Consider the following 27,727-nt stretch of genomic DNA (forward strand, 5'->3'; position numbering starts at 1 on the left):
ACTTTCTAACCCTTCTGCTTGCAGAGAAAAACTTGACCCTGAAGGCTCAGAAATCAGAAGGCAAAGAAGAAGACTCCAATGTGTCATGTTTTGATAAAATCTCATGATTTTAAAGTCACTGTCATGATTTTGGGGGTCTCTGACTCAGAGTTTTGCATGCTCAGGCCCGGCCATACAGAGCTCCTCTGTGGAAGAAGATCGGTGCAGAAATGTCTTTCAGTGACTTGGCTAACAGGAAACCCTGAAGCAATCGAGCAGGTCAAGGAGACCGGCTGGGTTTAGCATCGCTGTCATTTGGGTTACTGTACAGCCTAGGAGCTCCAGTCATGGACCAGAGCCCTGCTGGGCTAGGCACTGCACAGACACAGAACAAAGCAACAGCCCCTGCCTCCAAAACCTTACACTATAAATACTTACATCAGGCCGTCCAGTGCAGCCTTCCTTTAGCTCTCCTCTGCTTCCCCTTTTGTGCTGAGGGGGTTTTCTGACTTGTTCCCTGTGGGGAAGTACCTGCAACTCCGCCAGAGACGAGCGGTTGTCCACTGGTTAGCACAGGAGCAAGGGGTCAGGCTTCCAAGCTGCTAGTTCTGACATGTGGTGGAAGTGGAGTCTAGGGCTTAGAACAGGGAGCTAGGAGTCAGGGTCCTGGATTCTAGTTCTGGCTCTGATGCTGCCTGGCTGCATGTTCTCAGGCAAGTTGTTGTCCTTCTACGTGCTTCACGTTGTCCCTATGTTCCCGGGGACAAGTCATGCCCCGAGCCTTGGTTAAGGAATGTGTTTATGTGAAGCCGGTTGAGAGGCACCACTCAGGGCAGGAGAATGAGCAGGGTTGCCCAGCTGTTAGTGGGACACGGAGACTGATGGCACGTCAGGGCACATCTGGCAGGCTAGTGAGCACATCCTCACCCCCCCCACCACCACCCCACCCCAGCAGCTGCTGAACAGTAAGTGATGGGCTCCAGCCTGAAAACAAACCTGTCCTGGTGTCAGCTGGAGCAGGGCTATGAGCTCACTTCAGGCTGCAGCCAGAGGATTGGAACGTACCAGCCAGTGTGAGCGCTGGCAGCGCAGACAAAAGGCCAGTCCAACCAGGCCCGCCCTGATCCTGAATATCCTCGCAGGGCCTCTGGGCCTGGCAGCGTGGTGAGGACACTAGACCCAGGCTGAAATGGGATACGATGGAGTCGGGGCATTATGCCCCAGTGCAGGTGTGTTACAACCAACACAAGGGACGCTGGGTTCAGGCTGAGGTGCATCTCTAGGGTGAGGAGCTGTAGATACACTTTTAAGGGCTTGTAGGGTGATTGGATCCACCCGGGGTTTAGGTATATTAGCTTCAGGGGCTTTATAGCCAGATCTTGGTGCATTAGAGGCTTAGGGGCGTTAGAGGCCAATCAGGGTGCATGGTAGGTTTAGGGACATTAAATCCATGATTGCATTACTGCTGCCCAAGGCACCTACTTCACGCCCTTCCCCTCCCCGGCAGGTGCCCAGATCCAGGGTTTCAGGGTTTATTATTTATTCATTGTTTTTCCCCTGGGCCTGGCCCAGCGCAGGGCTCCTTTGCGCACAAGCAGAGGCCCCAGGTCCCTGACCCCAGCAGAGGAGCAGCCCACCTTCGGGGGGGCTGGAAGGGGGTGCCTCGGCGGCTCCCCCCTCGCAACATACAAAGCAGCGGGCTAAGGGGGGGGGTGCGGGTGAGGGAAAAGGGGGCGCTGTCACTTTAAAGATGCAAATATCCAGCCAAGAGCAACATCCCCGCCGGCTGGGCCAATCAGGAGCCGCTCCTGTTTCCTTTTGTAACCACCACCTGCCCACCCGCCAATCCCGACGGGGCCCCCGCGCGGGCCCCGCCCCCGCTCCAGCTCCAGCCCGGCCGGCTGCGGGGCGGGCAGGCGGCTGCAGCCCGAGCTGGGGCACTGGGGCGGGCGGGTGCGGCTGCGCTCGCCGCCGGGGCTCGGAGAGGTGAGTGCGCCCTGCCCGGGGCCGGGCTGCTGCTCCGCCCCCCCCACGAGGCCTCCCGCCGCCCGTGACCTGCCCTCGCCATGGGGAGCTGGGGGGCCAGCTGGGAGCTGCCGCTGCTCTGTGCGCCCCGCTCGCCCCACTGATCCCCCCCATACAGGGCCCCCCCTCCCTTCTGCGAGCCGCCTGCGCTTCTTCCCCCCGCCGCGGCCGATCCCGCGTGGGGTCCCCCTCTGTGGGCCTGGGGTGTGCACGGGGGTGACCTGCTGGTCTGAGACCCCTGGCAGGGACTGGCCGCCCCGCAAACCTGCCCCTTCGGGCTAGGGGGCAGGTGCCCATCTGTCATGGGAAAGGGAGGGTAAAATGAAATCTGTGTGGGGCCACTTTCCTCTCCCCTCTCCGGCTGGTGTCAGTGGGCCCCCGCTCCAGTGGGGGCCGGATCCCTCCCCCCCAATCCCCTCGTTTGGTGGCTGTGGGCCCCAGCCCCACTGAACACCATGATCACACCAGCTGAGGGTCTGGCCTGGAAAAATCCAATGTTTGTCATTAGCAGGCAAGGGCCCAGGGAAGGCGTGAGTTGAGCCAGGTGCTAGGAAGGTGAGATGGGGGGGGGCTGGCAAGTGTGTAGCTTCGCTGGGAAGGCGCTTTTAATATTTTTGGCAGAGTCCCTGCAGCTGGGGGATTCGCTCCCTGCTCCTGAGCTGCCTGAGCCCAGCCACCTGCCTGAAATTTTCCAGCCCTGCAGGTTTGGGGCAGGTGTCTGTGCTCTCGGGTGAAGGCCATTGGATACGGGGACTCAGAAATGTGCTCCCCCACCCCCTTGTCTGATCCTTGCAGTGGACTTGGATTTCTCCTCCCGCGCTATGGGGGTGTGGAAGGATTTTAGTGTGTGTGTGGGGGGGTTCTTTAACACCAGCCTTACTTGGCGTGCACGCAGGCTGTGATCCCCATGTCGGGTGAGCGGTTGGCCCTCAGCTGGCTTCAGACGGGTGCAAGATGCCAGCAGGTTTCTGCCTGTCGGGGAAGGGTGGGGGCGGGGGGAGAGAACGCCTTCCCAAGCAGTTGTCTCTGTTGAAGCCTGAACGACGGCGAGGCTGTCAGGTTGTCTCCGCGGCTTGTGTGTGGGAGAGGCAGACCCGAAAGCGCGCGCCAGCTTGCTAAGTGTTCTTCAGAGGCGCTGTTTAAACGTTCTGTTTCTCTTTCATCTGCCACGCACATGGAAGCACGCGCCGTTTGAGACCTCTGACGTGGGGTGACAGGGAGTGCTCACTGGATGTGGCTTGTGGGCGGCCGCTGGGAGCGTTGCAGGGTTGGGTTGTGTGCTGCACGCCCTCCGGAGCAAAGGGGCTCATGGGTGGCCGGAGCTCTCCTGGCCAGGGCATGGATCCTCTCCTTTGAATGAAGGGTTGACGCTCAGGTGGGTGGAAACATTTCGGGGGGCGGGGGAGCGGCTGTGTATGTTGGCATCTGGCCTGGGATGACCCACGGTTTCCTTGACCTGTTGCCTATGGAGCAAGTGGGCGATGGGTCCTTTGAGGTCCATCGTGGCCCCCCTGCCCCTCCTGAGATGCGTCCGCAGTGACCTTCTTGCATATTTCATTCACTGGGATGCTCGGGTTGTCTGGGCCTTGTGCCCTTGGTCATCTCGGTTGATGAGGATCCTCTGAGAGTCCGTGACTGGATCTGGGAAGCACCGTTGCGGGGCTGGTGCTTCAGGCTGGCGGGGCTGGCTGTGTGTTCCCTGCCCCTCTCTGACGAGGTCCAACAATGTTGCTGCTCATCTCCCATTCTGGCTCCCACCTGCTCTGGTGCTGATCCGAGCCGGGTTTGAACCTGGGATCTTCAGCCTAGACCTGGGTGAGCCAAAGGGGTAAGGCCATTAGCTGGTAGCAGTAGTAGAGTGTTATTCTCCATGCACAGGCCACTAGAAGGCAGCATATTGCCCACTTTGCAAGCATGGCACATGCTGAGTGGGAAGTGCTGCCATGTCTTGCTCTAGTCCTACGCTGGCAGGGTAGGACAGGGTTGGCACGCAGTGGCTCCCAGATCGGGCCATCCATGGTAGCTAAGGGAGGGCCCGTTTATCTCCTCCTGCCTCCTTAAACCTAGGTGGTAGATCTGCTGAGAGCTCGAGAGCCCTGCTTCCCCTCAGCAGAACTTCCAGGCCTGTTCTGAAACCCGGCACCTTGAGCCGTAAAGCTCCTAGCTTGGGACTGTCGATGGGAAGGGTTGAAAGCCTTGTGGGCCGCTTTGTTCCAGCCTATCCAGGGTTCCCCCGCCCCAGAGGGCGGGCGAGGGTAGTGGGAAAGAGCTCGCTCTGCCGCTGAGAGCTTGGCTCGGCGATGGGGCATGTTCTCCTGTTGCAGCTTCTCCCTGTGTGCGCCTGGATCTGAGCCGGGGGAAACCTGCTATGCCAGTGACTGAAGGAAGCTGACTGGCAATATCAGAGCTAGAGCCCTGGCAGGCCTTGTGCCCTGGCATTTGGGGGGGGGCGGGGGCAGGGCGGGCAGGGCCAAGCACTGACTGGGGGTGGGGGAGCTTCTTGATGGAAATTTGCTGTGGTACCAGTTGCCCGGGGAGGTTTGGCAGCTGCTCCAGGAAGGGGGTGAGATCGGGGCCTGGCGTGCTCATTTCCTGCATCCATGCGGGAGGCACTGGCAGTGCCAGGCTGCTGAGACGACCGCTTGTTGTTTGTCTCTGTGTTAATCTGCTCCAGCGCACTGCCCGGTTCCTGCCAAGCCCAGTGCCCCGCAGGCCCAGCCCTGCGCATCTTCCTCTTGCGTCTTATTCAGGCCTTGCCCAGAGTGGCAGCTTGGCCTGGAATGACCCCGTGGAGCGATGCACCGTCTGTTGCTAGCTGGGAGAGCTGAATTCCTTCCCCCCCTCGGTCCCTCCCGTCCCCCCGGGGCTGAGCTGCACAGCTGGGCGCTGGGTTCCAGGAGACGTCTCCCCGTGGCTGCAACATCTGAAGATCTGTTTGGTCGGTTTGACTGGGGCGCCTGGCAAATCAAAGGCAGGCGTGTGCTCGTGTGCCTAGGGCAGGGGCCTAGGGATCGCGGGAGCTGGGGGTTGGAACGCCTGTGCCCTAGAGATGAGGGCATGCATGGGTGTGGGAGGACTCCTGGGTTATGACTCCGGGATGGCCTGGCAAGCAAGGTGCCGCTCCCCCCGTCTCTGCCCCCTCCTCCACTGCTGGGGCAGGGGGACCGGGGAGCCCTCCAGCCAGCACCCTGCCCCACCATCCTCTCGCCCTCTGCTCGCGGCTTATCCTAGGATGTGGGACTGTGCTGGACGCTCATGGAGGGAAGGCTGCTGGAGCGGCCCTAGCTGGGGAGAAAGGACCCTGGCGTCCAGTTCCCCTGCCAGGTGCACACAATGAGCCTGATGGCACAAGACCCTCCCTGCGAGCTTCCGTTTCCAATGGGAGGGGTAACTCAGGGCCTGCACCCCCTCTGTCCCTCCCCCCCAAAAACTGGGCCAAGTACCCTCAAGAAGGTACAAGTACCTTGAACCAAGTACCCTGCCCTAGAAGTTGCTGGGGCATACAGGGGGGCCAGGCCTTGGGTGAGCAGGGGGGCAGCGTTCGGGGTGGGGGCCTGGTACTGAGAAGGGTGGGGAGGCGGCTGGAGGGGGGGTATCCCCATGTTTAAGGCAGGCTCTGTGCTCCCTGCCCTGCTCTGCATGGGTTGAGATTAATGTTTAAACCCCAGCCCCTGATGTCCCCTGGCCGGGGCAGACGCATCTGGGTTTGGGGACTTCTGTCCGCAGGCCTTGCTGCTCCCTGGGGTCCAGCGCTGCTAGACCCGATCAGGCTGCGCCCGCCCCGCCCCCCGGGTTTGCTTTGTTCCTTGCGCTCTGGGCCTTTTCCATCTTCTGTGCGTTAATTTTAGTGCTTGTGAAATGGAGAGATTGGCAGCGGAGGTGGGTGTTGTGCAAGCTTCTCTCTGCGGCAGTTCGAACATACCCCCCCCCCCACCTCTGCTGATGCCCCTCAGTCCTGACCCACAGCCCCCTGCCCTCCCAGCCCAGCGCCCTCCGTGGGCTGGCCTTGTTCCTCTCCCTAAATGCTGTGCTGACTCCAGCAGGGTGTGACCCCCGCCCCAGGGTGCATTTATGCCCCCTGCAGGTCAGAGCCTGGCAGTGTGAGTCTGGCACCAGCCCTGGGGCACCCCAGAGGAGTCACAAGGCAGCAAGGGCCTCTCGATCCCTCTGGCTCCCTTCCGTGCTTCCAGGTGACCAGCATCTGCTGGGCCTGTGCTGGCGGAAACGGCACCGGTGCCGACAGGTGCCCATCACCACATGGGTGCTGTACCATGGCATGAGCCAGGCCTTGCCAACCTCTGTGGGCAGTGTGCATAGAAGAACTCAGCTTGCCTGGCAAGGTGGGGGCAGGGGCATTGTGAGATCTGATCCTGGGGTCTTATGGCTGAGATGCAGAGCTCCAGGATGCAGCCTGCGTTGACCTGGTGAGAGTCTACCCTGGGGAGCTTCCGTCCCTTCTGCAGCTCCATCCGGGGGCTGTGTCCATCCCAGCCTGCCATGGGGGTTCCCTGCTCTTTGGTGTGTGCCACGTTGCTGGGTGCAATTAAACAGCTGCCATGTTCTGTCCCAGAGGTGGCTGCATTTCACCGATAAGCAGGGATCATGTTGGCCGAGGCGCGGGGGGAAAGAGGAGGGACTATAGAAATATGAACCCTTTTGTTGGCAGAGTGCCCTCCAGGCTGGGAAAGGGAGCAGACTCCGACCTCCCGCCTCCCCTTCTGCCAACAACTGGAGCAGATTCTTGCCGCCCCTGAGACGCCAAAGCCCATCAGAGAAGAGGGCTGGTGGCGTCGTCCCCTCTGCCTGGCGAGGGGCCGTGCAGGGGATGCCATGGGTGCATCAGGGAATCTCTGTGGCCCATCTAGGATAGTCTGGCTGCAAAGCCCCTTCCTCATTCGGTGTAAGGGGGTGCCCAGCTGGCGTCCCAGCAATGCCCCCTGTTGATTCCTGAGCCCACAGGCCGGGCAGGGCAGCAGGACTGATCGATTTCCACGCTGGGTCATTGCTCCCGAAGTGGATTCCGCTCCGCTCGCATCTGGGTCCCCCTCCCTGCTCCTGTGCCCAGCCCCATGTCTGCATGTGTGAGGCTGCTGTGGAAAGACAGGGCTAGCAGGGACGGGAAGCGCCATCTCACCGGGTTTTTCTGGTAGAGCGGACGGTGGTGGTGGGGGTGTGAGCCTTCAGTGCCTGGGGGTGAGTATGACTAGGCCGGAGGCAGCGGGGTGTGGTGGGTAGAACATTGGCCGGGGACTCAGGAGCTCTGAGTTCTATTCCCAGCTCTGCTGTTTGACCTCAGGCAAGTCGCTTTCCCTTTCCATGCCTCAGTTTCCCCTAACTGTTTCCTCAGTTTCTCCTCCTTTAGAAAGTGCCCTGGGCCCTGGGGATGGGAGGTGGTAAGTGTGCAGAGCAGCCCCACATGAGTGGGAGGGGCAGATGTAGCTTGGCGGGGGGGCTGGTTAGGAAATGGCCCGAGTTGAGACCTGCCCATTCGTGTCATGCGCCAGAGGAGCGGGGGGGCCAGGCCAGGCCAGGGGTGGGCGGAGGCAGCAGATACTCACAGGTGTTGGTTCTGCTTAACTGGCTGGTGGCCCCCCCCGGTCCCCCACAGCGGAAGTGGTGCTGTGCTAACTTCTGGTTTCTCTCTCTCTCTCAGCTGCGCTGGATCCCCCAGGAGGACAGAGCTGAGGATGAACCAGTGGGGACCGTGCGCCCGTCAGTGCTGGGTGAGTCTGGTGGCCCTGGGGGGCCCACGGGGGCTGGCCCTGCTGCAGATGGGGCCAGGGCTCAGCACCACGGCAAGAACTGAGCAGCTTGGCCCCAACCCCAAGGCCTGAAAGAGAGAAGGAAAAAACTGAGCGTGCAAAGATTTTCTAGTTTCCTGTTTTTCTCTCCTGCACGGAGGGGGAGGGGTAGGGGTAGGCTGGGAGGAGAGCTCGGGGGGCTGTGAACGAGCCCAGGGGCTGGGGATGCCCCCATGGACCGCGGTGCTGTGCTGGGAACTAGAGACCCCAGGCTCACCTCACGGCACTGTGGAAGCAGGTGATGCAGGGGGTGGTTACAGGCCAGCCAGGTGCGCCCCCACCCTGGGCTAGAGAACTAGGGACCCGGTAGGCTGTGAGGGTCTCTACAAAGTCATGCTTGTGCCTCGCCTTGCTATATGGCCCAGGGATCCCCTCTGAGCTGGGGGCTCAGCAATCTGGCAGCGGCAGCTGGGAGCCAAGACTCCTGGGTTCTCTACCCCAGCGCTGAGAAGGGAGTAGGATTTAGTAGCTAGGATGGGGGAGGGAGGATTGGGACTCGGGACTCCTGATTTCTGACTAGCTCCGCAACCTTGGGCAACTCCCCTCCCCATGCCTTCCCCTTGGGGAAGGTGGCCCAGGCGTTAGGTGGTTTGGTGAGTGCGCTGGGACGCTGCGGGCAGAGGTGCTGGGGGCGCAAGGCAGAGCCTCATTCATTATTCAGCCGTGTATCCGGTGTCAGCCCCAGCCCTCATCCTGGCTGCATTCCTCAAGCGTCCAATCCCTGGGTCCTCGCCGTGACATTTAGCACCTGCTCACTGCCTGGCGCTGATCAGCCCTCCTTGCTGGCTTGTGCCGGTGCCAAGGGAGGCTCCCTGCGTGGTGGGGACGCGTGGCCAGGGTCCAAAACCTCCTCGGGTTTGGAGATAGCCACCCTGCACACGCCACCCGATGCGCCGGGGTGTCTGGGCGGCAGGGCCAGCCCTTTCGAGGAGTGTGAGGACAGGGCGGCACACCGGGCTCCAGCGAGTGTGGGATATAAAGAACAGCCCGTTTCCATGGATACGGCAGCACGGGGTCTGCGAGCTGATTAGGTTTTAAAAGAAACGTGCACCCTGTTCCAAAGTGCTTCGCCCCCGTTAGACCCTGGCTCTGCCCCCGAGCACCACACGGGCGCGGCTTTTCCCCACTAGCCTGCGGGGAGGGAAGGGAGGCTGGCCGGTTCTGCGTTGAGTGGGGAAACTGAGGCACTGGGCTGCACTGACTCATGCAGGGAGTCGGTGGCAGAATCAGGGGTGGAACCCAGGAGTCCCGAGTCCTAGTCTGCAGGCTGTCCTTGTGAGAGGCTCTGTGCCTTGGGGGTGGGGAAAGCAAGGCACCGGAAGAATTAACCATTACAAGTCTGGTAGATCTAGGACTAGAACTCAAGAGTCTGGAGTCCCAGCTCCCTCCAGCTCTAACCACTAGATCCCATTTCCTCCTAGAGCTGGAAATAGAATCCAGGAGTCCTGACACCCCGCTTGCCTTGCTCTAACCTCTCAAGCATGTTCCCACCCTTGGAGGATTATGTATCACACCTATTTCCCGGTGTCCCCATGGGCATGTCCCCTTGTTGTCTCGTTAAGCAGCTCTTCCCCCCGCCGCCCCCGAGCAGAGATCTCTCTGTCCTGCGGTGCTCCCTGTGGGGCGTGACGGGAAGAAACCTGCCTCTGCACCACCTGATCTCTATGTTTGCTCCAGAGGCCGGAGAGCTGAGCTGCAGGATCCGGAAGGGAGCGTCGTCCCGCCCAGCTCCAAGATGTCCTGTTTTGGGGAGCATTTCTGGGTAAGTGTCTCCTTTGAGGGTATGGGGGGGGACTCTGAGCTGTGGGGTTCAAATGGAGCTGGGTTGTTCCTTAGCATCCTTGGAGAGATGGGTCCTGTCCATAAACCCCAGAGCTGGGCCCTGACTGCGGCGTGTGGGTCTGCGTTGGGGTATGCGCCTGGCCCGGACACTGTAATGCCCTGCTCTGGCTGGGGTGGGGCTGGCTTAGGAGGCTGGTGGACACGAGCTCTGGAGTCTAATTCCCATTACACAGCTGGGAAACTGAGGCAGTAATTTGCCTGAGGTCCCGCAGCAGATTGGTGGCAATGCTGGGAAGAGAACCCAGGAGTCCAGACTCCCCTTGCACCCGACTCTGTCTCGCGCTCCTGTCTCCTAGGCCGCGCTGCCCCTCCGCCAGTTGGAAATGTGGGCCTGACTGTCCTTGCTGCAAACTGGCTTTGAACTGGGACTGCCCCCTGTGGGGTGGCAGGATGGATGTGGCCCAGGGGACTGAGTGCAGATCTGGGAGCCAGAGAACGTAGGCTGTCCCTGGTGCAGAGCTGCGGGGAGGGGCTCCCCGAATGATTAGGCTGTGCTGGCCATGGGTCTGCTGGCTCGGAGTTCCCCGGCTTGGGTGGCTGTGACCATCTGGTGCATTGTAACACCCTGGCTGGGCTTCCCCTCGCCCCATCTGTGCCCACTCTGCCAAAAGGGGGGATTTCCAGGCTCTGTGCTCTCTGCTCTGGGGATGTCGGGGGGGGTTCTTTCCTCCAGCTGTGGGAAGTTAGGGGCTGTCCACCTCTGCAGCTCGCTGCTGGGAAGGGAAACAGCCCCGGGAGGACTGCGGAGCTGCCGAAATACCTTGGTGATGGATGCACATTGCGCGGGGAGATCCGAGCCCCGCCGCTGCCCTGCAGGCAGTCCCCAGCTGGCCCTGGAGGCCTGGCTGCGCTGGGGAGATTTCTAGCCGGCGGGAGCCGTGATGGGGGAGACCCGCGCCAGGTACAGGGGCAAGGAGCCCGTTAGACTCTGGGCGGGGGTAGATGTGGAGATTGCACAGATCTGGGAGCCTGGAGACGGGCTATGAGGCCACTGGTCCTCCTCCGTGTGGACTGCTCCGCTGTGACTAGCTGGGGGGCATTTGCCTGGCCAGAGAGTGGCATGCCTGGTATGGCCGCAGGGCACACGCCAGCTGCTGTCCAGCCCCACTGGGATGGGAGGGGGGCATCCCCCTCCCTGTGCAGTTAGGGGTGAGCCGTGAGCAGGTATGGGTCACTTCCATCTCTCGGGGTCTGGGCTGGGTGGGCCTGGCTTGGGCGCGAGCCGACACCTGCCCACTGCCTGGTCCGAGCGCGCCCAGCCTGGTGCCACCTGCCTGCAGCCGTGCCTCGCGCAGGGCCCGGGAAGTGTGGGGGGGGTGTCTCCGTTCTTTCCCCCCAAAATGATGCCCCCCCTTGCGTTCCTCCAACCAGATCCAGTTTATAAGCAGGAGGGCAAAGTTGTAGCTAGGCAACCCCATCGTCCGTAGCGGGACCCGTGCACTGCTCTCTCCTTGCTGCCCCAATGGCTCTGCCAGGTGGCTTTCTTAAAGCGACAGCGCACCCTTACCCTCCCCCACCCCCACCTGGAATCTCCAGAGGCAGAGGTGTGGGGTAGGGGGCTGCCAAGGACCTGGGGACTGGATCTGGGCCATGCCGACCGCAGCCCACCTCGGAAAGGCCGCGGGGTGGACAGTATGCTCCAGGGCTGGGCCTAGAACCCAGGAGTTCTGCCTGCCATGCACAGTGCTCTGTGCTGGGGCGCACATGGGTCCTGGTGGTGCAGGGAAAGTGCCAGGGGGCTGCCAGAGTGAACTGCCCCCCCCATCATTCCCCTTTGGGTTCAGCCCCAACCACCAATGACAGAGCTGGCCGCTCCCTGCCCCCCTCTCCTTGCACGTGGGCCTGGGAGCTAAGGATGCCTGGGGTCAAAGGCTGCCCCTCCCACCTTGCACAGTCACTTCCCTGCCCTGTGCCTCAGTTTCCCCATGGCTGTAACACGGGGCTAGTGATGCTGACTTGGGAGGTAGTGGGGTTGTGAGCCTTCATTAACTGCTGCATCTCCTTTACCCTCCTGCCCCACACCTCTGCCCCGGCTGTCACACCCCACTTCTTACCCGGCGGGGAGAGGGGTCAGATTTCCCCTGGGCCACCCGCCCTGACGTCCGGCGCTAGGCCACCCCCCCCGGGCCACCCCCCCTGACGTCCAGCCTGTCTCCCCAGCAGCTGTGGCTGCTGCTTCATGGGGTGCTGGGTGTGGGGCGGGAACGGGCTGTCCACAGGCACTTGTGAGCTCACCCACGGGGTGCCCACAGCCCCACTTGGTAACCAGCCCAGGATGTGGGGGGCTGGTGTGTTCAAGTGGCATTGCCCACCCATCGCCCTTCTCCTCTGCTGCAGGATGTGGGCCCCCCCCCCAACCAATGGGCATTTCATACCCATCTCCAGCACAGAGCGGGGGAGCACCACCACCCAGGCCTCTGCCCTCCCTGCCCAGCCCTGGCTGTGGTGCCCGCTGCCTGGCCGGGGGAGGCTCCAGGAGGAGCTGAGGTAGTGGGAAGGTGCATCTGTACCACCCCCATCCCAGAGCGTGAGTGGGAGCCCTCCCAGCTGCCTGCCCATGGCTGGCACCACATGCCTGTTGGAGCTTGGCACCGAGCAAGTTCCCATCAGCCCCTCTCCCTGCACGGCCCTGCCCGGACTCCTGCTTTTCTACACAGTGGGTGTGGCTGGCACCGCCCCCCACCCCCCGCATTGGGGGGTCACTAATGAGCCTGCGGCCATGTGGCTCGGTTGTTTACAAGAAGGCCAGAGTGGGGGGGGCTGACTTGGGGGAAGGGTTGAAATAGTCCAGGGGGATCCTAGAGCTGGGGGAGAGCAGCCCCACAGCACCCCGTGCTCCTGGAGCGAGTGCTGGGGAGGGCTGGCAAATGCCATCCTGCCACCTTTCCCCCCACGGCCGCTGCTCTGCGCTAGTGGCCACTGGGGCTCCCTGGCAAATGCTGAGCCGGGGGATGGGCAGAGTTCAGGCCTGGCTGGGTTTCACTGCCACCATGGGGCAGGGAGAGCTGGGGCTGTGGATTGGGCAGGAGGGAAGGCAATGGGCAGTGACTGTGGGGGACCCCCCGCCCGTGGGGTCCTGTCTGGCCTGTAGGCAGAGCCAGGGACCCCAGATGCCCCTTCCCCCGAAGCCCACTAGAGAGCGCCCAGGGATAGGGGCAGGATCTGGGCCCGGCGGCGCTCTGCCCCCTTCACCCTCTGCTCTCTGCCACCCGCTGCAGGGAGAGAAGAACCAGGGCTTTGACGTGCTGTACCACAACGTGAAGCATGGGCAGGTCTCCATCAAGGAGCTGGCCGACTTTGTCCGCGAGAGGTAGGGCCAGGGGTGCGGGAGGGGCGCCTGGGCCCCAGCAGCGGGTGCTTCCCGCCCCTAGGGGGGCGCTGGTATTGCCCCGGCTCTGGGCCAGTGGGGAGCTGGTGCTCGGGGCAATGCAGTCCTGTGCCCCAGGAGTGGAGCTGAGCCCCGCCAGGGCCCTGGGGCTGTCTCTGCCGTTCCCCGGTGTGTCGCAGGGCAGCGCCCACCCCCACCATGTGCTGTCCCTACCACGCGCTGCCCCCCGGGCGCTGCCCGTTCGCTCCCCTCATGCTCCCTCCCCCCCCACTCTCTCTCTCTCTGCTTCCAGGGCCACCGTGGAGGAGACCTATGGCAAGTCCATGGCCAAGTTGGCCAAGATGGCCACCAATGGCACGCAGCTCGGGTGAGCGGGGCAGAGCGCGGGGGGCTGGGCCTGCGTGTCTGAGCCCTGTCGCTGTGTGAACCTCCTGCTGCTGGAAGGCCCTCCCTCCAGCCGCATGGGCCTTGCAGAGATGAGAGGGCTCCCCTGTATCTTCCAATGCCCCCATCTGCTCCACAATCCTGGCAGGGGGGTGTTCCTTTGGACCCACTCAGCGCTGGCCACTGGGGGGTGCCCATGGGACCGGAGGCTTCCCGCTGCCCGCAGACCCAGTTGCCCATCCCAGGTGGTGCGAGGTCCCGGGCGGGGGTAAGGGCGGGGGGCCTGCTCTCGGGGCCTGCTCTCAGCGCCTGCGTCTCGGCCCCGGCAGGACTTTTGCGCCGCTCTGGGAGGTGTTCCGGGTCTCCTCCGACAAGCTGGCACTCTGCCACCTGGAGCTGGTGAAGAAGCTGCACGACCTGCTCAAGGAGATCGCCCGCTACGGGGAGGAGCAGGGCAAGGCGCACAAGAAGGTACACGCCGCCCCGTCCCGGGTACGATCCCACCCCTTACGCCCGGGGCTGCTGTCCGCGTGGCTCCCTGGGTGCCATGGGCTAGGGGCAGGGGGTGGCTGCACCTGGCTCTCGCTGGGCCAGGCGCCCCTCGCCTGGCAGGCTGAGATGCCAAGGGCCGAATGGGCCCAGAAAGCCAAATTCCCTGCTCCCCACCAAGGGGCATCCCTGGGACAGGGGCATTTAGGGTGGGGGGGGGCGGGGAGTTCCCCTCCTGCCCGTCTCCAGGCCCCTCTCTTGTCCCACCAGTCCAAGGAGGAGGTGTCGGGGACCCTGGAGGCCATCCAGCTGCTGCAGGGTGTCGCCCAGCTGGTGCCCAAGTCCAAGGAGAATTATCACAGCAGGTGCTTGGAGGCCGAGCGCCTCTGCCGGGAGGGAACCAACCAGAAGGAGATTGACAAGGTACTGGGGGTGGGCGGCTGGCGGTGTGGGGGGGAGGAGGGGGCGGTGGCCCATCACCCGGGGGTCTGACCGGCATGGGAGGGGCTGGGGTGATTGGGGCAGGCAGTGCCCCATTGACGAGTGGGGACTGCCCCGATGCCCGCTCCCCGTGGCAGGGCAGAGCAGCTGAGCCCGTGCTCCCAGCTCCCACCCCCCTTCTGTCCTGCCCCTGCCAGGCCGAGCGGAAGTCGAAGAAGGCGGCTGAGGCCCTGCGCCACGCAGTGGAGAAGTACAACATGGCCCGGGCAGACTTCGAGCAGAGGATGCTGGACTCGGCCGTGGTAAGTGGGGAGGTGGGCGCAGAGGCAAGGACGCATGGGGGGAGGTGGGCATTGGGGGGGTCGGGAGGCTGTGGGGGGCAAGGGGCAGCCACGGGAGGGTGTGGGGGCAGAGGGAATCTGCCTCGAATCTCGTTCAGGGTAGTGTGGGGCGGTGTGGGCTGGTGATGGGGCTGGGAGGGGGGCACCATACTGCAGGGGTCCAGCTGGGCTGGGGGGGGCCTGAGAGAGATGCAGCTGGGGACTCCACCCTCTGCACAGACCCCCCTCATCTAACTGCTCCACCCCCCCGCGCCCCGGCAGCGGTTCCAGGAGCTGGAGGAGACCCACCTGCACCACATGAAGGGGCTGATCAGCTCCTACTCGCACTCCGTGGAGGACACGCATGTGCAGATCGGACAGGTGTGCACCCCGGGGTGTGTGTGTTCGGTGGGGGTGGGCTGTGGAGAAGGGGGGCAGGGGCGTGCGCTAGGGCGGGGGGCGGGTGAGCTGTGGGGGGGGGGCGGGGGCGTGCGCTAGGGCGGGGGGCGGGTGAGCTGTGGGGGGGGCGGGGGCGTGCGCTAGGGCGGGGGGCGGGTGAGCTGTGGAGAGGGGGGCGGGGGCGTGCGCTAGGGCGGGGGGCGGGTGAGCTGTGGAGAAGGGGGGCGGGGGCGTGCGCTAGGGTGGGGGGGCGGGTGAGCTGTGGGGGGGGCGGGGGCGTGCGCTAGGGCGGGGGGGCGGGTGAGCTGTGGGGGGGGCGGGGGCATGCGCTAGGGCGGGGGGCGGGTGAGCTGTGGAGAGGGGGCGGGGGCGTGCGCTAGGGCGGGGGGTGGGTGAGCTGTGGAGGGGGTCGCGAGCGTGCGCCGGGGCGGGTGAACTGTGGAGAGGGGGGCGGGGGCGTGCGCTAGGGCGGGGGGTGGGTGAGCTGTGGAGGGGGGGGCGCGAGCGTGCGCCGGGGCGGGTGAACTGTGGAGAGGGGGGCGGGGGCGTGCGCTGGGGCGGGGGGCGGGTGAGCTGTGGAGAGGGGGGCGGGGGCGTGCGCTGGAGCGGGGGGCGGGTGAGCTGTGGAGGGGGGGCGCGAGCGTGCGCCGGGGCGGGGGGCGGGTGAGCTGTGGAGAGGGGGGCGGGGGCGTGCGCCGGGGCTGGGGGCGGGTGAGCTGTGGAGAGGGCGGGCGGGGCGTGCGCTAGGGCGGGGGGTGGGTGAGCTGTGGAGAGGGGGGCGGGGCCGTGCACTGGGGCATCAGGTGTTAGGGGGCAGTGGGAAGGGGGGTAGAGGAGAGGGCAGCTGTAACCCCCACAATCTCATCCTGCCCGAAGGAGACGCTGCTGGGGGTGGGGAGCGAATTGGGGAGGGGGGCCTGGGCAGTCACCAGCGAGATGAGTGCCGCAGCCTGAGCTCTTCCTCCCTCCCGCCCCCAGGTGCACGAGGAATTCAAGCAGAACGTGGAGAACATCGGCATCGAGATGCTGCTGCAGAGATTCGCCGAGAGCAAGGGCACCGGGCGTGAGAGGCCGGGTGAGGGCACGCGAGGGAGGGGCTCGCTCTTGCACGGGGCTGAGGGGCGGGACTTGCACTGTTGCATGTGGAGGGGCGGGGCTCGCTCTTGCACGGGGCTGAGGGGCGGGGCTTGCACTGTTGCACGTGGAGGGGCGGGGCTCGCTCGTGCACACGTTGCACGGGGCCTGGGGCAGGTGGGGTGGGCGTGGGCATCTCTGCCGGGCTGACCCCTGCCCTGCTCTCTGTTGGCAGGGGTGCTGGATTTCGACGAGTGCAGAACGGTCCCAGCACAGGAAGGCAAGTACGTCTCTGCAGCTGGCGGCCCCGTGGGTGCTGGGGCATCGCCTGGGAGGAGGCGGCCACAGGGGCAGGGGAGCCGGGACGTTGGGATCATCCCTGGGCTCTGGGCAGGCGGCGGAAGTGACGCCTGTGGGGAGGAGCTGGGAGCACCCAGGGCCCAGCTGTCCCAGCTTGGGGGGCTGAGCCGTCTCCGGGGGGAAGAGGGGCTGGATCTGCACCAGGAGCCGCTCACCCACTCTGTCCCCCGCAGGGCCCAAGAGGAGCCTCAGCAAAGCCTTCCGCATCCCCGGGCTGAGCCGGAGAGACCGAGAGCGAGACACTGTGTGAGCTCCCCCCGGCCCCTATTGCTCCTCTTCCCCTCCTGCCCCCCTTATCCATCCTCCCTACCCTGCATCTCCCCCACCTCCGGCCCATCCATCCTCCCTGCCCTGCTGGGCTTCTCCGGACAGTTCCAGGGGCTTTGATTCTCTCTCTCTCTCTTCCCCCCCCAGGGAGTCCCCAGACGCTGACTTGGTGAGTAGCTGCCCTGGGTCACGTGCTGCCAGCTGGGGGGATGTAGCGGGTGGATCCGGCCACGTTCCTTCCTTCGCTGGCACCTGCCCATGGTGCTGCCAGACTCGCTAGGGCCCAGCAGCTCTCGGTAATGGGGGGCTGGGCGGTGTCCACCTGGGGCAAGTTTGGGGGGGGGGGAGGAGACCCCTGCCCCAGGGGTTCTGCAGCGCTGAAATCACACGTTCCCGACCTGCAGCGCCCTGCTGTCCCAGCCCTGGGCTCCCCCCAGCTTGGCCGGCGCCCCTCAATCCTGACCCGCAGGCCCGGTAGATGCCCCTGGGATTGAATGGGTGCTGGAGGAGGGTCCCTCCTGGGCAGGGTGGGGCGTTAAAACGGGCCCCCTTTGCAGCAGCCCCTCCCCCCTACTGCGTTCTCCCCCCGCAGACCTGCCCGGATGTGGACGAGGAGGGATTCACTGTACGGCCTGACATCAACCAGAGCAGTATCCTTGGGCTGACTGGCGGGGCGAGTGCCAGGATGGGGTCTAGCTGGGGGTGGGAGGGGCTGGCGGGCTCAGCCCCTGGTCCCCTGCCCAGACAGTTCCTCTCCTGCCTGGCGGCGCCCGGGTCCATGTCCTGGGGGTGGGGGGCAGAGGTGCTGGGCATCCAGCCCCCCTGCTTGGCTGCACTAACTCGCCAGGGCAGGAACTCGGTTTCCAAACCCCCTGTGCCGGGGGAACCAGGCTGGGCTCAGACCCGCTGGCCCTGGAACCCAGCAGGGCCTGGGCTGAGCCTGAGAGATGTAGGCTCGGATCAGGGGAGAGCTCCCCTGGTTTTGTGGCCGGGAACCCCGGCCTAGCAGGACTCTCCCCTACAGATCCACGCCTGGCATAGGCCCTGTGAGCGAGGGGCACGTGGCGTTGCCCAAACTGGCACTGGGAGTCCTTATTGGCACTCAAGACCCCAGCTGGGATCCGGGCCCATTGGGTCGGGTGCTGCCCCGAACAACTTGTGGCCTGATTAGACCCAGACCCCGCTTCACAGATGGGGGAAGCTGCAGCCCAGTGCTGCAGGGACCTGCCCAGGGACCCCGGGGGGGTTGGGGGTGGAGCCGGGAACAGAACCTGGGTCTCTGGGGGACCCAGCCCAGCCTGGCTGATGATTCAGGGCTGATGGAGGGGGAACCAGTTAGGCTGGGCAAGGGTTTGGCGCCAGGCCAGGACTCCTGGGTTCAATGCAGTCAACTGGGGTGGAGGCGACACCTAGTGGGCAGCCAGGAGAATGGCAGGCAGGGGCCCAGCGCCACTCCGGTCTGGGGGTTTTTCCCTTGAACCCCGGCTCAGGCTCGGGCGGGACCCACGGCTGCTCGTCCAGCGACTCGGACTACGAGGACGAGGACGAGCCCCGCAAGTTCTACGTCCGCATCAAGCCCCTGCAACCCTGCGACACCGCCGGCAGCAGCCAGGCCGCTGTGGAGCAGCTCAAGGCGACGGTGGGGAACCTCCCCCTGCCCCCCAGCACCGGGGTGAGAGCCGGGGGAAGCAGGGGACCTCTGGGGTGCAGTGGCATGGGACCAGGCTGGTGGCTGGGAGGGAGCAGTGGTGGGGCTGGGGGGGAGTGGAGGGGGTGGCTGTGGGGCTGGGAGGGGAGGGGTGGCCATGGGGCTGGGGGCTGCAGGGCTGGGCTGCTAACTGCCACCCTGGTGATCCCTCCTCCCCCTTGTTCTCTCGCAGGGCACGGTGAAGAGACAGTCCTGCAGTAAGTGTGGCTGAGCTGTTCTCCCCCCCGCCCCGTGCTCCCCTCCTCGGCTCTGAAGCAGAGGGTTCTGTAGGGGTGGACAGGGGAGATGCCAAACCCGAGTCGGGTGGGATGGGGTGGGGGGAGATTGTGGGTACAATGGGCCATGCAGCAGGGGAGGTCCACGCAGGGCGCCTGTGGCCCCCCCCACCTGTCTGGGGAGATGGGTGCCAATCCTGTCCTGGCAGCGCCCCCCAGAGGCTGGCTCTGCACCCCGGCCCTCTGGAGAGTTCTGAGCTGTCCTTTGCCCAGAGCAGTTTCTGATGGGCGGTCTTAATTTTGTGAGGGCCCAGCCAGATCTCCCTCCTCCTAGCTCTGGGTGCCCTGGATAACGGGGGGCTGCACCTTCCCCATGACCCCAGCACTGCTCAGCCCCTAGTGACTCTCCCATCTGGATACAAGAGCACGGGCCCCGCTGCAGGGGGCGCTGGCAGGCACCGTGACCCCCTCCCGGCCAGCCTTCTGAAGAGGGGGGGGTTATTTCTCATTTTGCTGTGTCGGGAGCTGTCCAGGTTCCAGTCCCGGGGCCCCAGTGATGCCCTCTGTGTGGTTATTCCCCAGGGCACTTACCAGTAGCGACGACCATCACGGTGGATGTGGGCTCTGTCAGGGCCCTGGGTACAGGTGAGGCCGTGACTGGAGACTGTGGGGGGGAGAGGGGGGCAAGGAGGGAAACGTGGTGCTTTGCAAATCCAGCCCCTGTGGCCACAGGCCCCGCCCTAGTGTGCTAGAGTAGCTAGATGGTTCTTTCCAAAGGCTTGGCAGTGACGTGGTTAATACTGAGATCAAGGTGACCATCGGTAGGGGTCAGAATTAACGCCCATGCAAGAGGCCTCGGGGCAGCACCCCGTCCCAGGTCCTGTTGGTTCAGCCTCCCTGCAGACTCAGGCAGGCAGCCTCAGAAGCTTTCGCTGGCCTAAGGGGAGTTGGTGGGGCTGACTGTGTGATGGGTGGGGGCTGTGGCCAGTTGCTGGGGGGATGGTTGCGGGAGGGGTGCGGTGGCTCTGGGTGCTGACTGGGGGCTAGGTCCTGGCTCAGATCGTCTCCTTTCCTGCAGGTGATGAGTCTGGGAAGCTGCAGCCCCCCCACCCTGCCGTATGGACTCCCAGGTACCGGGGTACCCTTGGCATGGGCAGTGAGGACTCATGGGGAGGGATGGATGTTGGGGTCTTTGTATGATGTGCCTGCTCTCCGGAGCACCAGCGCCCGGCTGCTGGGGCGGTTTTGGGACTGCATGGTCAGCTCATGGTGGGGGCCTCCCATCCTCGATACACCAGGCCTTCCCAGGCCCTTCCTGTGCTGGAGCCCCACGGGCTGCAACAGGCCCCCTTTGCAGCAGGGCCCACCCAGCCTGGCCTTCCCCACAGCTAGCGCTGCCAACGCCCCAGATGTCTCGGGCAGACATCCTGGGGCACAGGATGGGGCAGGAGTAACAGTGTGCATGGGGCCCCACTGATCTCTCCCTCCTTTGGTCTGTCCCCAGCTGCGCAGGGAAGCCCCGGCCGGATGTAGCCCCTTCTGCAGCCCTGTTCGGGCCCCCCCTGGAGTCGGCCTTCGAAGCGGAGGATTTCCCAGGTAAGCGTGGTCTGCCAGTGCCTGCCTCACAGGAGGGGAAACTGAGGCACAGCGGGGCAGGGACATCTCGCAGTGTGTGTGAGACAGAGCTGGGAATAGGATCAGGACTCCTGGGTTCTGTGCTCTGGCTTCAGCTCGGAGCCAGGGCTCCCCCCCGCTGGCTTTTCTGGGCATTGCAGCCCCTGTGCTGAGCTCCGCAAATCTGCTCTTTGCCCCTGCCCTCGCCGGCTCCCTCCGGTGGCGCGGGGCAGCAGGCGGCTCTGCACTGGCGGATCCGTGAGAGGAAGGTCACCCTGTCTCCACAGCCTCCCGAGCCTGCGGCCTGGGCTCCAGCCCGTCTCCCTTCTCCTCCTCGTCTCCAGAGAATGTGGAAGACTCGGGGCTGGACTCTCCCTCGCATCCCCCCACGGGCCCCTCGCCGGACTCCAGACCCTGGACGCCCCAGAGCCCCCTCGCCAGACGGCCTGCCAAGGGCTCCCCGAGGCTCCAGGAGGAGCGGGGCGCCCTGCCCCCCACGACGGCCGCCTTGGAGGAGCAGAGCGCCTGGCTGCCCCCGCCCGCCAGCCCCACGGGGTGGCCCCGGGACACCCCCTGCTTTGCCGCCTTCGGCTCCGAGCCCAGCGGGGAGAACTCAGGGGCGGGGTCTCGGCACGATTCCCGCTGCCCCAGCGCCACGGCCCCTTCGCCTGACCCCTCCGGGGATCCCCAGGCCTCGGTGGCCAGGCCTCCCAGTCCTGTCTTGGACCAGGCCCTGCAGCCCTGCAAGCATGGGGCCTGCCCCCCCTCCAACACCTCGTCCTCTCCGGTGCCCCCCAGCTGCAGGGAGCCCTCCGGCCCCTCCCCGTGGACTCCCCAGGGGCCCAGTCCCAGGCTGACAGACAGCAGCACTCCGGCCATTCCTGAGCTCCGGGCTGAGCCTGGTGAGTACGGTCCGGGGGGCTGTGAAAGGACCTGCCTCTCAGCTCCCTGCTTCCCAGAGCACGAGAGTGGGGTACCGCGAGGAGCGGTGACCTCCCCCTGCCCAACTGCTCTTCTGGTGGCCCTCAATTCAGCCCTGCAGACCCCTGAAATCCCCCCTGCTATCCCAGCTCTGGGCTCCCCCCAGCTCTGCCGGTGCCCCTCGATCCCACCCCACAGCCCCTGAAATCCCCCCTGCTATCCCAGCTCTGGGCTCCCCCCCAGCTCTGCTGGTGCCCCTCAGTCCTGACCAGCGGCAGCCCCACTATTCTCACTCCAGGTCTCTCAGGCACTGGCCAATCTGACCCGCCTGGCGCTCTTAGTGAGGAGGAAACGTGTCTGTTTAGGTGCCAGGCTGAGTCGCTTTCCCGCGTGACCCAGCTCTGGTTCCTGAGCTCCTGGACCGACCCCTCTGAGCACCTGGCCCCGGCACGTGGCTGGGGGGCACTCCTGCCCCTGCGTCCCCACCCCACAGACAGCTCCCATGTGCCTCCCCTCCCCCCGCTCCCAATGCCATGGGACGGACCCTGACCCACCCCTGCCTTGTGCTTCTGCAGATCCTCCCCCTGCGCCCGCCGCGCCCGCCCCACCCAGCGCTGCCCCCAAGGTGGCCCCCCCGCGGCGCTCCAGGACGAAGAGGCCCTCGAAGGGGCAGGCCGCCTGCAGCCACGGTGACCTGGTGGGTGGCGCTGTGCTGGCTGGGAGCCGGGGTGTGTGTGGAGGGATGGGGAAACCGAGGCACGGAGTGAGTAAGTCACTTGTTGTCCAGGGAGTCTGGCAGAGCTGGGGTTTGAACCCCAATCACCTGGGTCCCAGCGCGGCGCTCTGCAGGGATCTGGCGTCGCTGACCCTTAGTGGGGGCTGGGGAGCGGATCCGCAAGTCGGCCCCGAGCTGGAGGTGAAGTGAAACAGACGGGAGCCTGAGGAATTTTTCAACTTTGTGGAGGCGGATTCAGGCTAAAGGCTCCTTCCCCCACCCTGCGGGGTTTGTCTGCGTCTCAAGGGAAAAACCAGCCATGACCAACCTCGAGGGGTCTCCAGGGTGGCTGATCCCCGGCCGTCGCTGAGATCCCGGAGCAGACGCGAGCGCACAGACCCCCTGGGGTGGCTGGTTTATGGTGCCTGTCGGGGGGCATATGCTTTCCTGGGGAGTCTAATGGTTAGCGGTGGGGCTGGCACTCCTGGGTCCAGGAGGGAAGTGAGGTTTGGTAGGTAGCAGGAGACTGGGACCCATTTCCAGCTCAGTCCTGACCCACTGGATGGCCCTGGGCAAGTCCATGTCTCATCCCGTGCCTCAGTTTCCCCACCGGTACAATGGGGCTAATGATCCTGCTCCCATTTGCAAAGTGCTTTGGGATCCCAGGCCCTTGGATTCTCCCATCCCCTCCTTGCCCTGCCACTGGGTTAACCCGTCCCTGGCCTGGACGGTCATGTACTGCCCTTGGTTTTGCAGTCCCGCTCCCTGAGCCCCTCTCCCCTGTGGAATTCGGGCCCTTCCCACTCGGCTCCGCCCAGCCTGGGTGAGCGCAGTTTCTTCACGGTCTCGCAGCCGGCTCTGGGTACGTACCCCGGGGGTCGCGCGGGCCAGGTGGGAGGGTAGGGGACCGGCCCCGAGCATCTGGGTGGGGGCAGGGGGTGAACCTGTGGATAGAAAGGAGGGGGCCCAAGCCGGGGGAGGGAAGGGGGAGCTATGGGCTGGGATTGAGCGGAGGCTCCGTACCTGACCCTACCTCCCCTCCCGCCCCCCCAGGGCTCTCCCGAGGCCCCAGCCCCGTGGTGCTGGGATCCCAGGATGCGCTTCCTGTGGCAACTGCCTTCACTGAGTACATCCATGCCTACTTCAAGGGCCAGGACCCCAACAGGTAAGGTGGGGGATTGGGGCCCAGCCTCGTTTACAGCCTGGGCTCCCTGAACCCAGGCACTGTTGGGCCCAGCCTAGGGATGCCCTAGTTATGGGGAGGGAAAGAGAGACAGCTTGGAGGAGCGCCAGGGCTAGATATCTGCCCCCAAATCTCATGGGGCACTGGGGAGGGGAGGACAGGGACTGGATCCCTCACTCCCTGCCCCTTCCCACAATCCCGCTGGGCACTGGGGGGGTGGCTCTCCCATCTCTTCCCCCCCCACCCGCCACGCTCCACCATGGTGCCAAGCTCAGGGCAGACCGTTGGGAAGCAGGGCTTGCCCCCGCACTGGCTGGGATTCCTTGCTTCGATTTCACCCGCTCACGGAGTCCCAGCCTGTCCCCTGGGGTGGCCTGCTCTGTCTCGCCACCCAGGTGAGATTGTCCCTCCCGCCAAAAATCACAACAATAGGCCGGTTCCTCCCAGCCCCAAAGGACCAATCACTCGCCCTAGGCCAGTTGCACCTGAGATCTGGCACGGAACCCTTAGCCAGTCTGATCCTAGATGATCTAAAGATTCATTAACTAGGAAAAGGAAATTGGCGAGCTATTGACAAGTGTGAAGCAGGCAACAGAGATGCATTCAAACCAGTTCCAGTCTGGCTTCCAAAAGTAATGGAAGCTTCTATGATAAACAAGCTCTGTGTCTCCTTTGGGGCTAACCCAGGCCAAACCCTGGAGATCTTCTGCCTAGCAATCCTTCCCTCCCCCACGCCCCCCCCAACCCCCTGAGCCCAAGCAGCGTAAAAGATCACGTTCCTCCTCGTTAGGGCTTTCGATTCCTTCCCAGCCTTGGGCTTCGAGCTGCAGGCAAGTCTCCTGCCGTGGTGGGGGGAGCCCCGGCAAAGTCTTGTTCTCCGATGTCCCATGCTGGTTGGTCTGGCGCGGACCCCTCTTGTGGGAGGCTGGTATCTCGCACGTGGCACTGGTTTTCTCCTGGCTGGTGCTTCGCAGTGATAGAACAAACACGTGGGACCCGGCTGCTTATAACCCTAATCCCCCCCGTGGCCCCACCAACACGCTGAGCCTGGCCAGGTCCAGCCCTGGATCTGTCAGGGTTCAGGGGAGACGTAGGGGCCTTGGCATGAGCTGGGGCCTGGTCTGCTGGCGTCACCCCCCCCATGGGGGTGACTGGATCTCCCATCCCCCTGCCTTCCCCCCCAAGCCCCAGGGAATTGAGGGAATGGGGTGGGGGGAAGGATGGGAGATCTGGCCACCCCAGTGCCATGGGGGATTGTGGGAACTGGGAGATCCCCTCCCTCCATTCCCACAATCCCCCGGAGGGGGTGGTGGGGCTGGACTCCTGTAGGCTGTGGGGGGCTGGGCTCTCCTCGCCCGTTGCCGGGGGTGGGGGCGGCTCTGAGTTAATGCCTGGCTCCCCCGCAGCTGTCTGGTGAAGATCACGGGCGAGCTCACCATGTCCTTCCCCGCCGGCATCGTCCACGTCTTCAGTGGGAGCCCAGCCCCGCCTGTCCTGAGCTTCCGCCTGCTCAACACGGCGCTCGTCGAGCAGTTTCTGCCCAGTGCTGAGCTGCTGTACAGGTAGGGGGGTGGGGCCGGCTCGGCCACGGAGCTGGGGGGGCCACGGGGGCTTTGCTGGGGCTCTGCGGCTGCATCCCAGCCGGTCTGACCCACCCCTTTCCCACCCGCAGTGACCCGTCCCAGAGCGACCCCAGCACCAAGGACTTCTGGCTCAACATGCCAGCGCTGACCGGGCACCTGCAGAAGCAGGCGGAGCAGGCCCCGGCCGCCTCCTACTACAACGTGGCCCTTCTCAAATACCAGGTGAGGTGCCAGCAGGGAAGTCCTGCCCGCTCGGGATCCCCTTATCGCCAGGCGGTGCGGTCAGGACTCCTGGGTTCTCTCCGTGGCTCTGGGAGGGGAGTGGGGCCTAGTGGGTTAGAGCAGGGGGTGGCTGGGAGCCAGGGTTTCTGGGTTCTACCCTAGGCTCTGGGAGGGGAGTGGGGTCTATTGGCTTAGAAAGTGCCGGGGGGGCAGAGGGGGAGGCTGGGAGCCAGGACTCCTGGGTTCTCTCAGGGCGGCGGAGTCTAGGGTGGGCTGGGAGCCAGGACTCCTGGGTTTTGCTCCGGGGGGAGCAGAAGCTGTTCCCAGCCCCCCGCTGTTGCCGGGGCGCCGGCCCCTCAAGCCGCTCTCTGCTCCCCTGGCAGTTCTCCAAGCTGGGCCCGAGCGCGGCCCCCCTGCAGCTGGCCGTGCGCTGGGACTGCACCATGGCCGCCACCCAGGTCAGCGTGGAGTACGGGTACAATGCCGGTGCCATGGCCGCGCCCAGGCCCCTCGCCAACGTCCAGGTGCTGCTGCCCGTGGAGGAGCCGGTCGCCAACGTGCGGCTGCAGCCTGCGGCCAGCTGGTGAGAGCTGGGGTGGGGGCGGCGGCTCAGGCCTGGGGGAGGAGTTGGGGAGGGGGCAGGAGGCAGCTGGGAGTCCCAAGGGGGGGAAGGATGGGGGGGCAGGAGGCTGGGAGCCCCGGGGGTGGGGGAAGAGGGAGGGGGAAGGGGGGACAAGAGGCAGCTGGGGGCTATGGGGGGAGGAGGGACGGGGTGCAGGAGGCAGCTGGGAGTCCTGTGCGGGCGGGGGAGATCAGGTAATGGCTGGACCTGTGTGCGCCCCCCCCCCCCCCGGTCTCTCTCGCCCCCAGGAACCTGGAGGAGAAGCGTCTGTTGTGGAGGCTGCTGGATGTTCCTGGGGCCCCGGATCGTGGCGGTGAGAGCTCTGTGCCCCTGCCGGGTTGGGGGGAGGGGGGTGGCTGTCGGGGGGAGGGCTGAGCCTCCCTCCCTCTGATGTTGGGGCAGCCAGGGGCTCCGTGTGAGCTGCAAACCCATGGCCCTTGGCCCCTATGCCCACTGGCCATAGTGGCTCCTGGGGGGGGGCTGTAGGGGGCTGGTAGCCGGGTGGGGTGCCTCCTGCTGGCCTGTTGCCAGCTCCTGGTTCTGAACAGGGTTTGCTGGGTGAGCTAAGGGGGGCGGGTGGCTCTTAGCAGCTGTCCCTCTTGGCACCCCCAACTCCAGGGTGTCTCAGCCCCCCATGGCTCAGTGCTCTGGAGTCTGTTCTCCCCCCGGGTGGGCAGAGTCTGAACCCTCAGTGAGATCCTGAGCCCCGTCTGTCTCCGCGTTGGTCCCCAGGCTGCGGCCACCTCTCCGCCAGCTGGGAGCCCCTCTACGGCCCCAGCAAACCCAGCCCCGTGGCGGCCCAGTTCACCAGCGAGGGCAGCACCCTGTCGGGTGTGGAGGTGGAGCTGGCGGGCAGCGGGTACAGGATGTCGCTGGTGAAGAAGAGATTTGCCACAGGTAACCACAGGAGCTGGGCACGTCACTGGTGGTGGTGGGCGGGGTGGGGGGGACACTTCCACCTGATTCCACATGGAGAACTCCTCCCACTCCTGTCCATCACCGTGCCTCAGTTTCCCCTCTCATCCTTTGTTTAGATTGGAAGCTCTTTTTGGAGCCAGGGCCTGGCACGATGCGGCCTGATCTGGGGTGGGATTGGTAATAAGCCGTACTAACAAAGGGATCCCAGGGAGGGGAATATGATCAGAGCACAAGGGAGTGGAGGAGGCTGGGTAGGCGGGGGGGCCTATACCGGGAGTCTCCAGTGTCTGTCTCCACCTCTCATGGTTATGTTTCCTCCTAGGCATTTATCTGGCTGGCTCCTGATCGGCTGCGCTCGTCCCCCTTGTTCATTCCTGGTTTTAAAGCCCCAGTGGACGTTGGCTCATTCAGTCATTTGCTGCCCCTGGGGGTTTCTCTGCTGTTGGATTTTTAAACACTGGAACAAAGTTGGATCTGGAGGGAGGGGAGTGGGGGTCCGGCCCCTGGCCCGTGACACTGGCCCCCACAGGTGGGAGGGGCGATGCTGCTGGGATCATGCTGGGCTGGGGGTTTGGCCCCTGGACGGGCCGAGCGGCTCAGAATTGCACTGGACAGAGAACAGCCCTGCTCCCTGTTAGCCTAACTCCTCCTGCACCGGCCCAGCTGGGGGCCCCCTGCTCATGGAACAGACCATTCCACTCTCCCAGCTGCTGTACGGGGGTGGGGGGAGGAGGGGAAGCTGTGGGGGGGTCATCACCCTTTTAATAAACACTTTATTTTCTAATAAAACGACCCGTCTGCTTCCGCTGCCCCTTTTTCCATGCCCTGAAATCCTGCCATGATCAAGGCGGAACCTGCTGCCAGCTTTCATGTAGCAAGAGGCGTGCCAAACTCTGCTAATTAATCGCCTGCCCGTTAGCTAGTCTGGCCCGGCCCCAGCTGTTTGTTCCAGGCCGAGTGGGGTATTTACTAGTGCACGCCGGGCCTGGAGGAAGTAAGGGGAATTGCTGCCCCCTTGGAAAGGGAGACTCCCAGCTTGTGCCAGAGAGCAGGGCTGGTTCTTGGATCCACCTACAGAGACTCCCCCTTGGGGATCTGGTCCCCCCACCATGGCTGAAGCACGAGCTGTGGGAGTTATGGGGGGCCAGGTTGTCTGGTTACGGTGGGAGCTGGCTGGCTCCTTTGCTCCGCAGCTGCTGTTTTCCTCTCCTTGCCCACTCCTCGCCGAGGTACCGCCGTGCTCGACCGCAGCGCTTGTCAAACTGGGTCCGAAGTGCAGGGCTGCACGCCTCCCTCCTGCTCCCTCGCCCTGGCCCT

General features: G+C 64.7%; 1 protein-coding gene across 3 annotated transcripts; it reads left to right on the top strand.

Moving 5' to 3' along the window:
- The first annotated feature begins 1,878 nt into the window (after positions 1-1,878).
- On the top strand, positions 1,879-26,896 carry FCHO1 (FCH and mu domain containing endocytic adaptor 1). Of its 3 annotated transcripts, XM_077805428.1 has the most exons (31): positions 1,879-1,965; positions 7,658-7,727; positions 9,483-9,567; positions 10,354-10,548; positions 12,866-12,957; positions 13,268-13,342; positions 13,689-13,830; positions 14,119-14,271; positions 14,487-14,591; positions 14,892-14,990; positions 15,987-16,083; positions 16,318-16,362; positions 16,616-16,688; positions 16,857-16,878; positions 17,302-17,359; positions 18,200-18,381; positions 18,590-18,614; positions 19,215-19,277; positions 19,711-19,762; positions 20,137-20,228; positions 20,534-21,009; positions 21,055-21,148; positions 21,743-21,864; positions 22,639-22,744; positions 22,936-23,047; positions 24,472-24,627; positions 24,738-24,870; positions 25,254-25,453; positions 25,741-25,805; positions 26,225-26,389; positions 26,733-26,896. In XM_077805428.1, the coding sequence occupies exons 3-31, from the start codon at positions 9,541-9,543 to the stop codon at positions 26,753-26,755; spliced, it is 3,249 nt and encodes a 1,082-aa protein (XP_077661554.1). In that variant the 5' UTR covers positions 1,879-1,965; positions 7,658-7,727; positions 9,483-9,540; the 3' UTR covers positions 26,756-26,896. The 3 variants fall into 3 exon arrangements, with proteins under 3 accessions (XP_077661554.1, XP_077661553.1, XP_077661555.1); XM_077805427.1 differs by having other exon boundaries at positions 20,534-21,148; XM_077805429.1 differs by lacking the exon at positions 10,354-10,548 and having other exon boundaries at positions 20,534-21,148.
- Positions 26,897-27,727: the final 831 nt, after the last annotated feature.

The sequence above is a fragment of the Eretmochelys imbricata genome, chromosome 25, assembly GCF_965152235.1.
Source record: "Eretmochelys imbricata isolate rEreImb1 chromosome 25, rEreImb1.hap1, whole genome shotgun sequence".
NCBI classification, from domain to species: domain Eukaryota; kingdom Metazoa; phylum Chordata; order Testudines; family Cheloniidae; genus Eretmochelys; species Eretmochelys imbricata.

Excerpts from the sequence above, each read along its gene's own strand:
- FCHO1 (XM_077805427.1), top strand. The coding sequence starts at position 9,541 with ATGTCCTGTTTTGGGGAGCATTTCTGG. Across the intron at positions 14,272-14,486 it reads ACCAGAAGGAGATTGACAAG|GCCGAGCGGAAGTCGAAGAA; the intron begins GTACTGGGGGTG and ends TGCCCCTGCCAG. Across the intron at positions 20,229-20,533 it reads CGAAGCGGAGGATTTCCCAG|CCTCCCGAGCCTGCGGCCTG; the intron begins GTAAGCGTGGTC and ends CTGTCTCCACAG.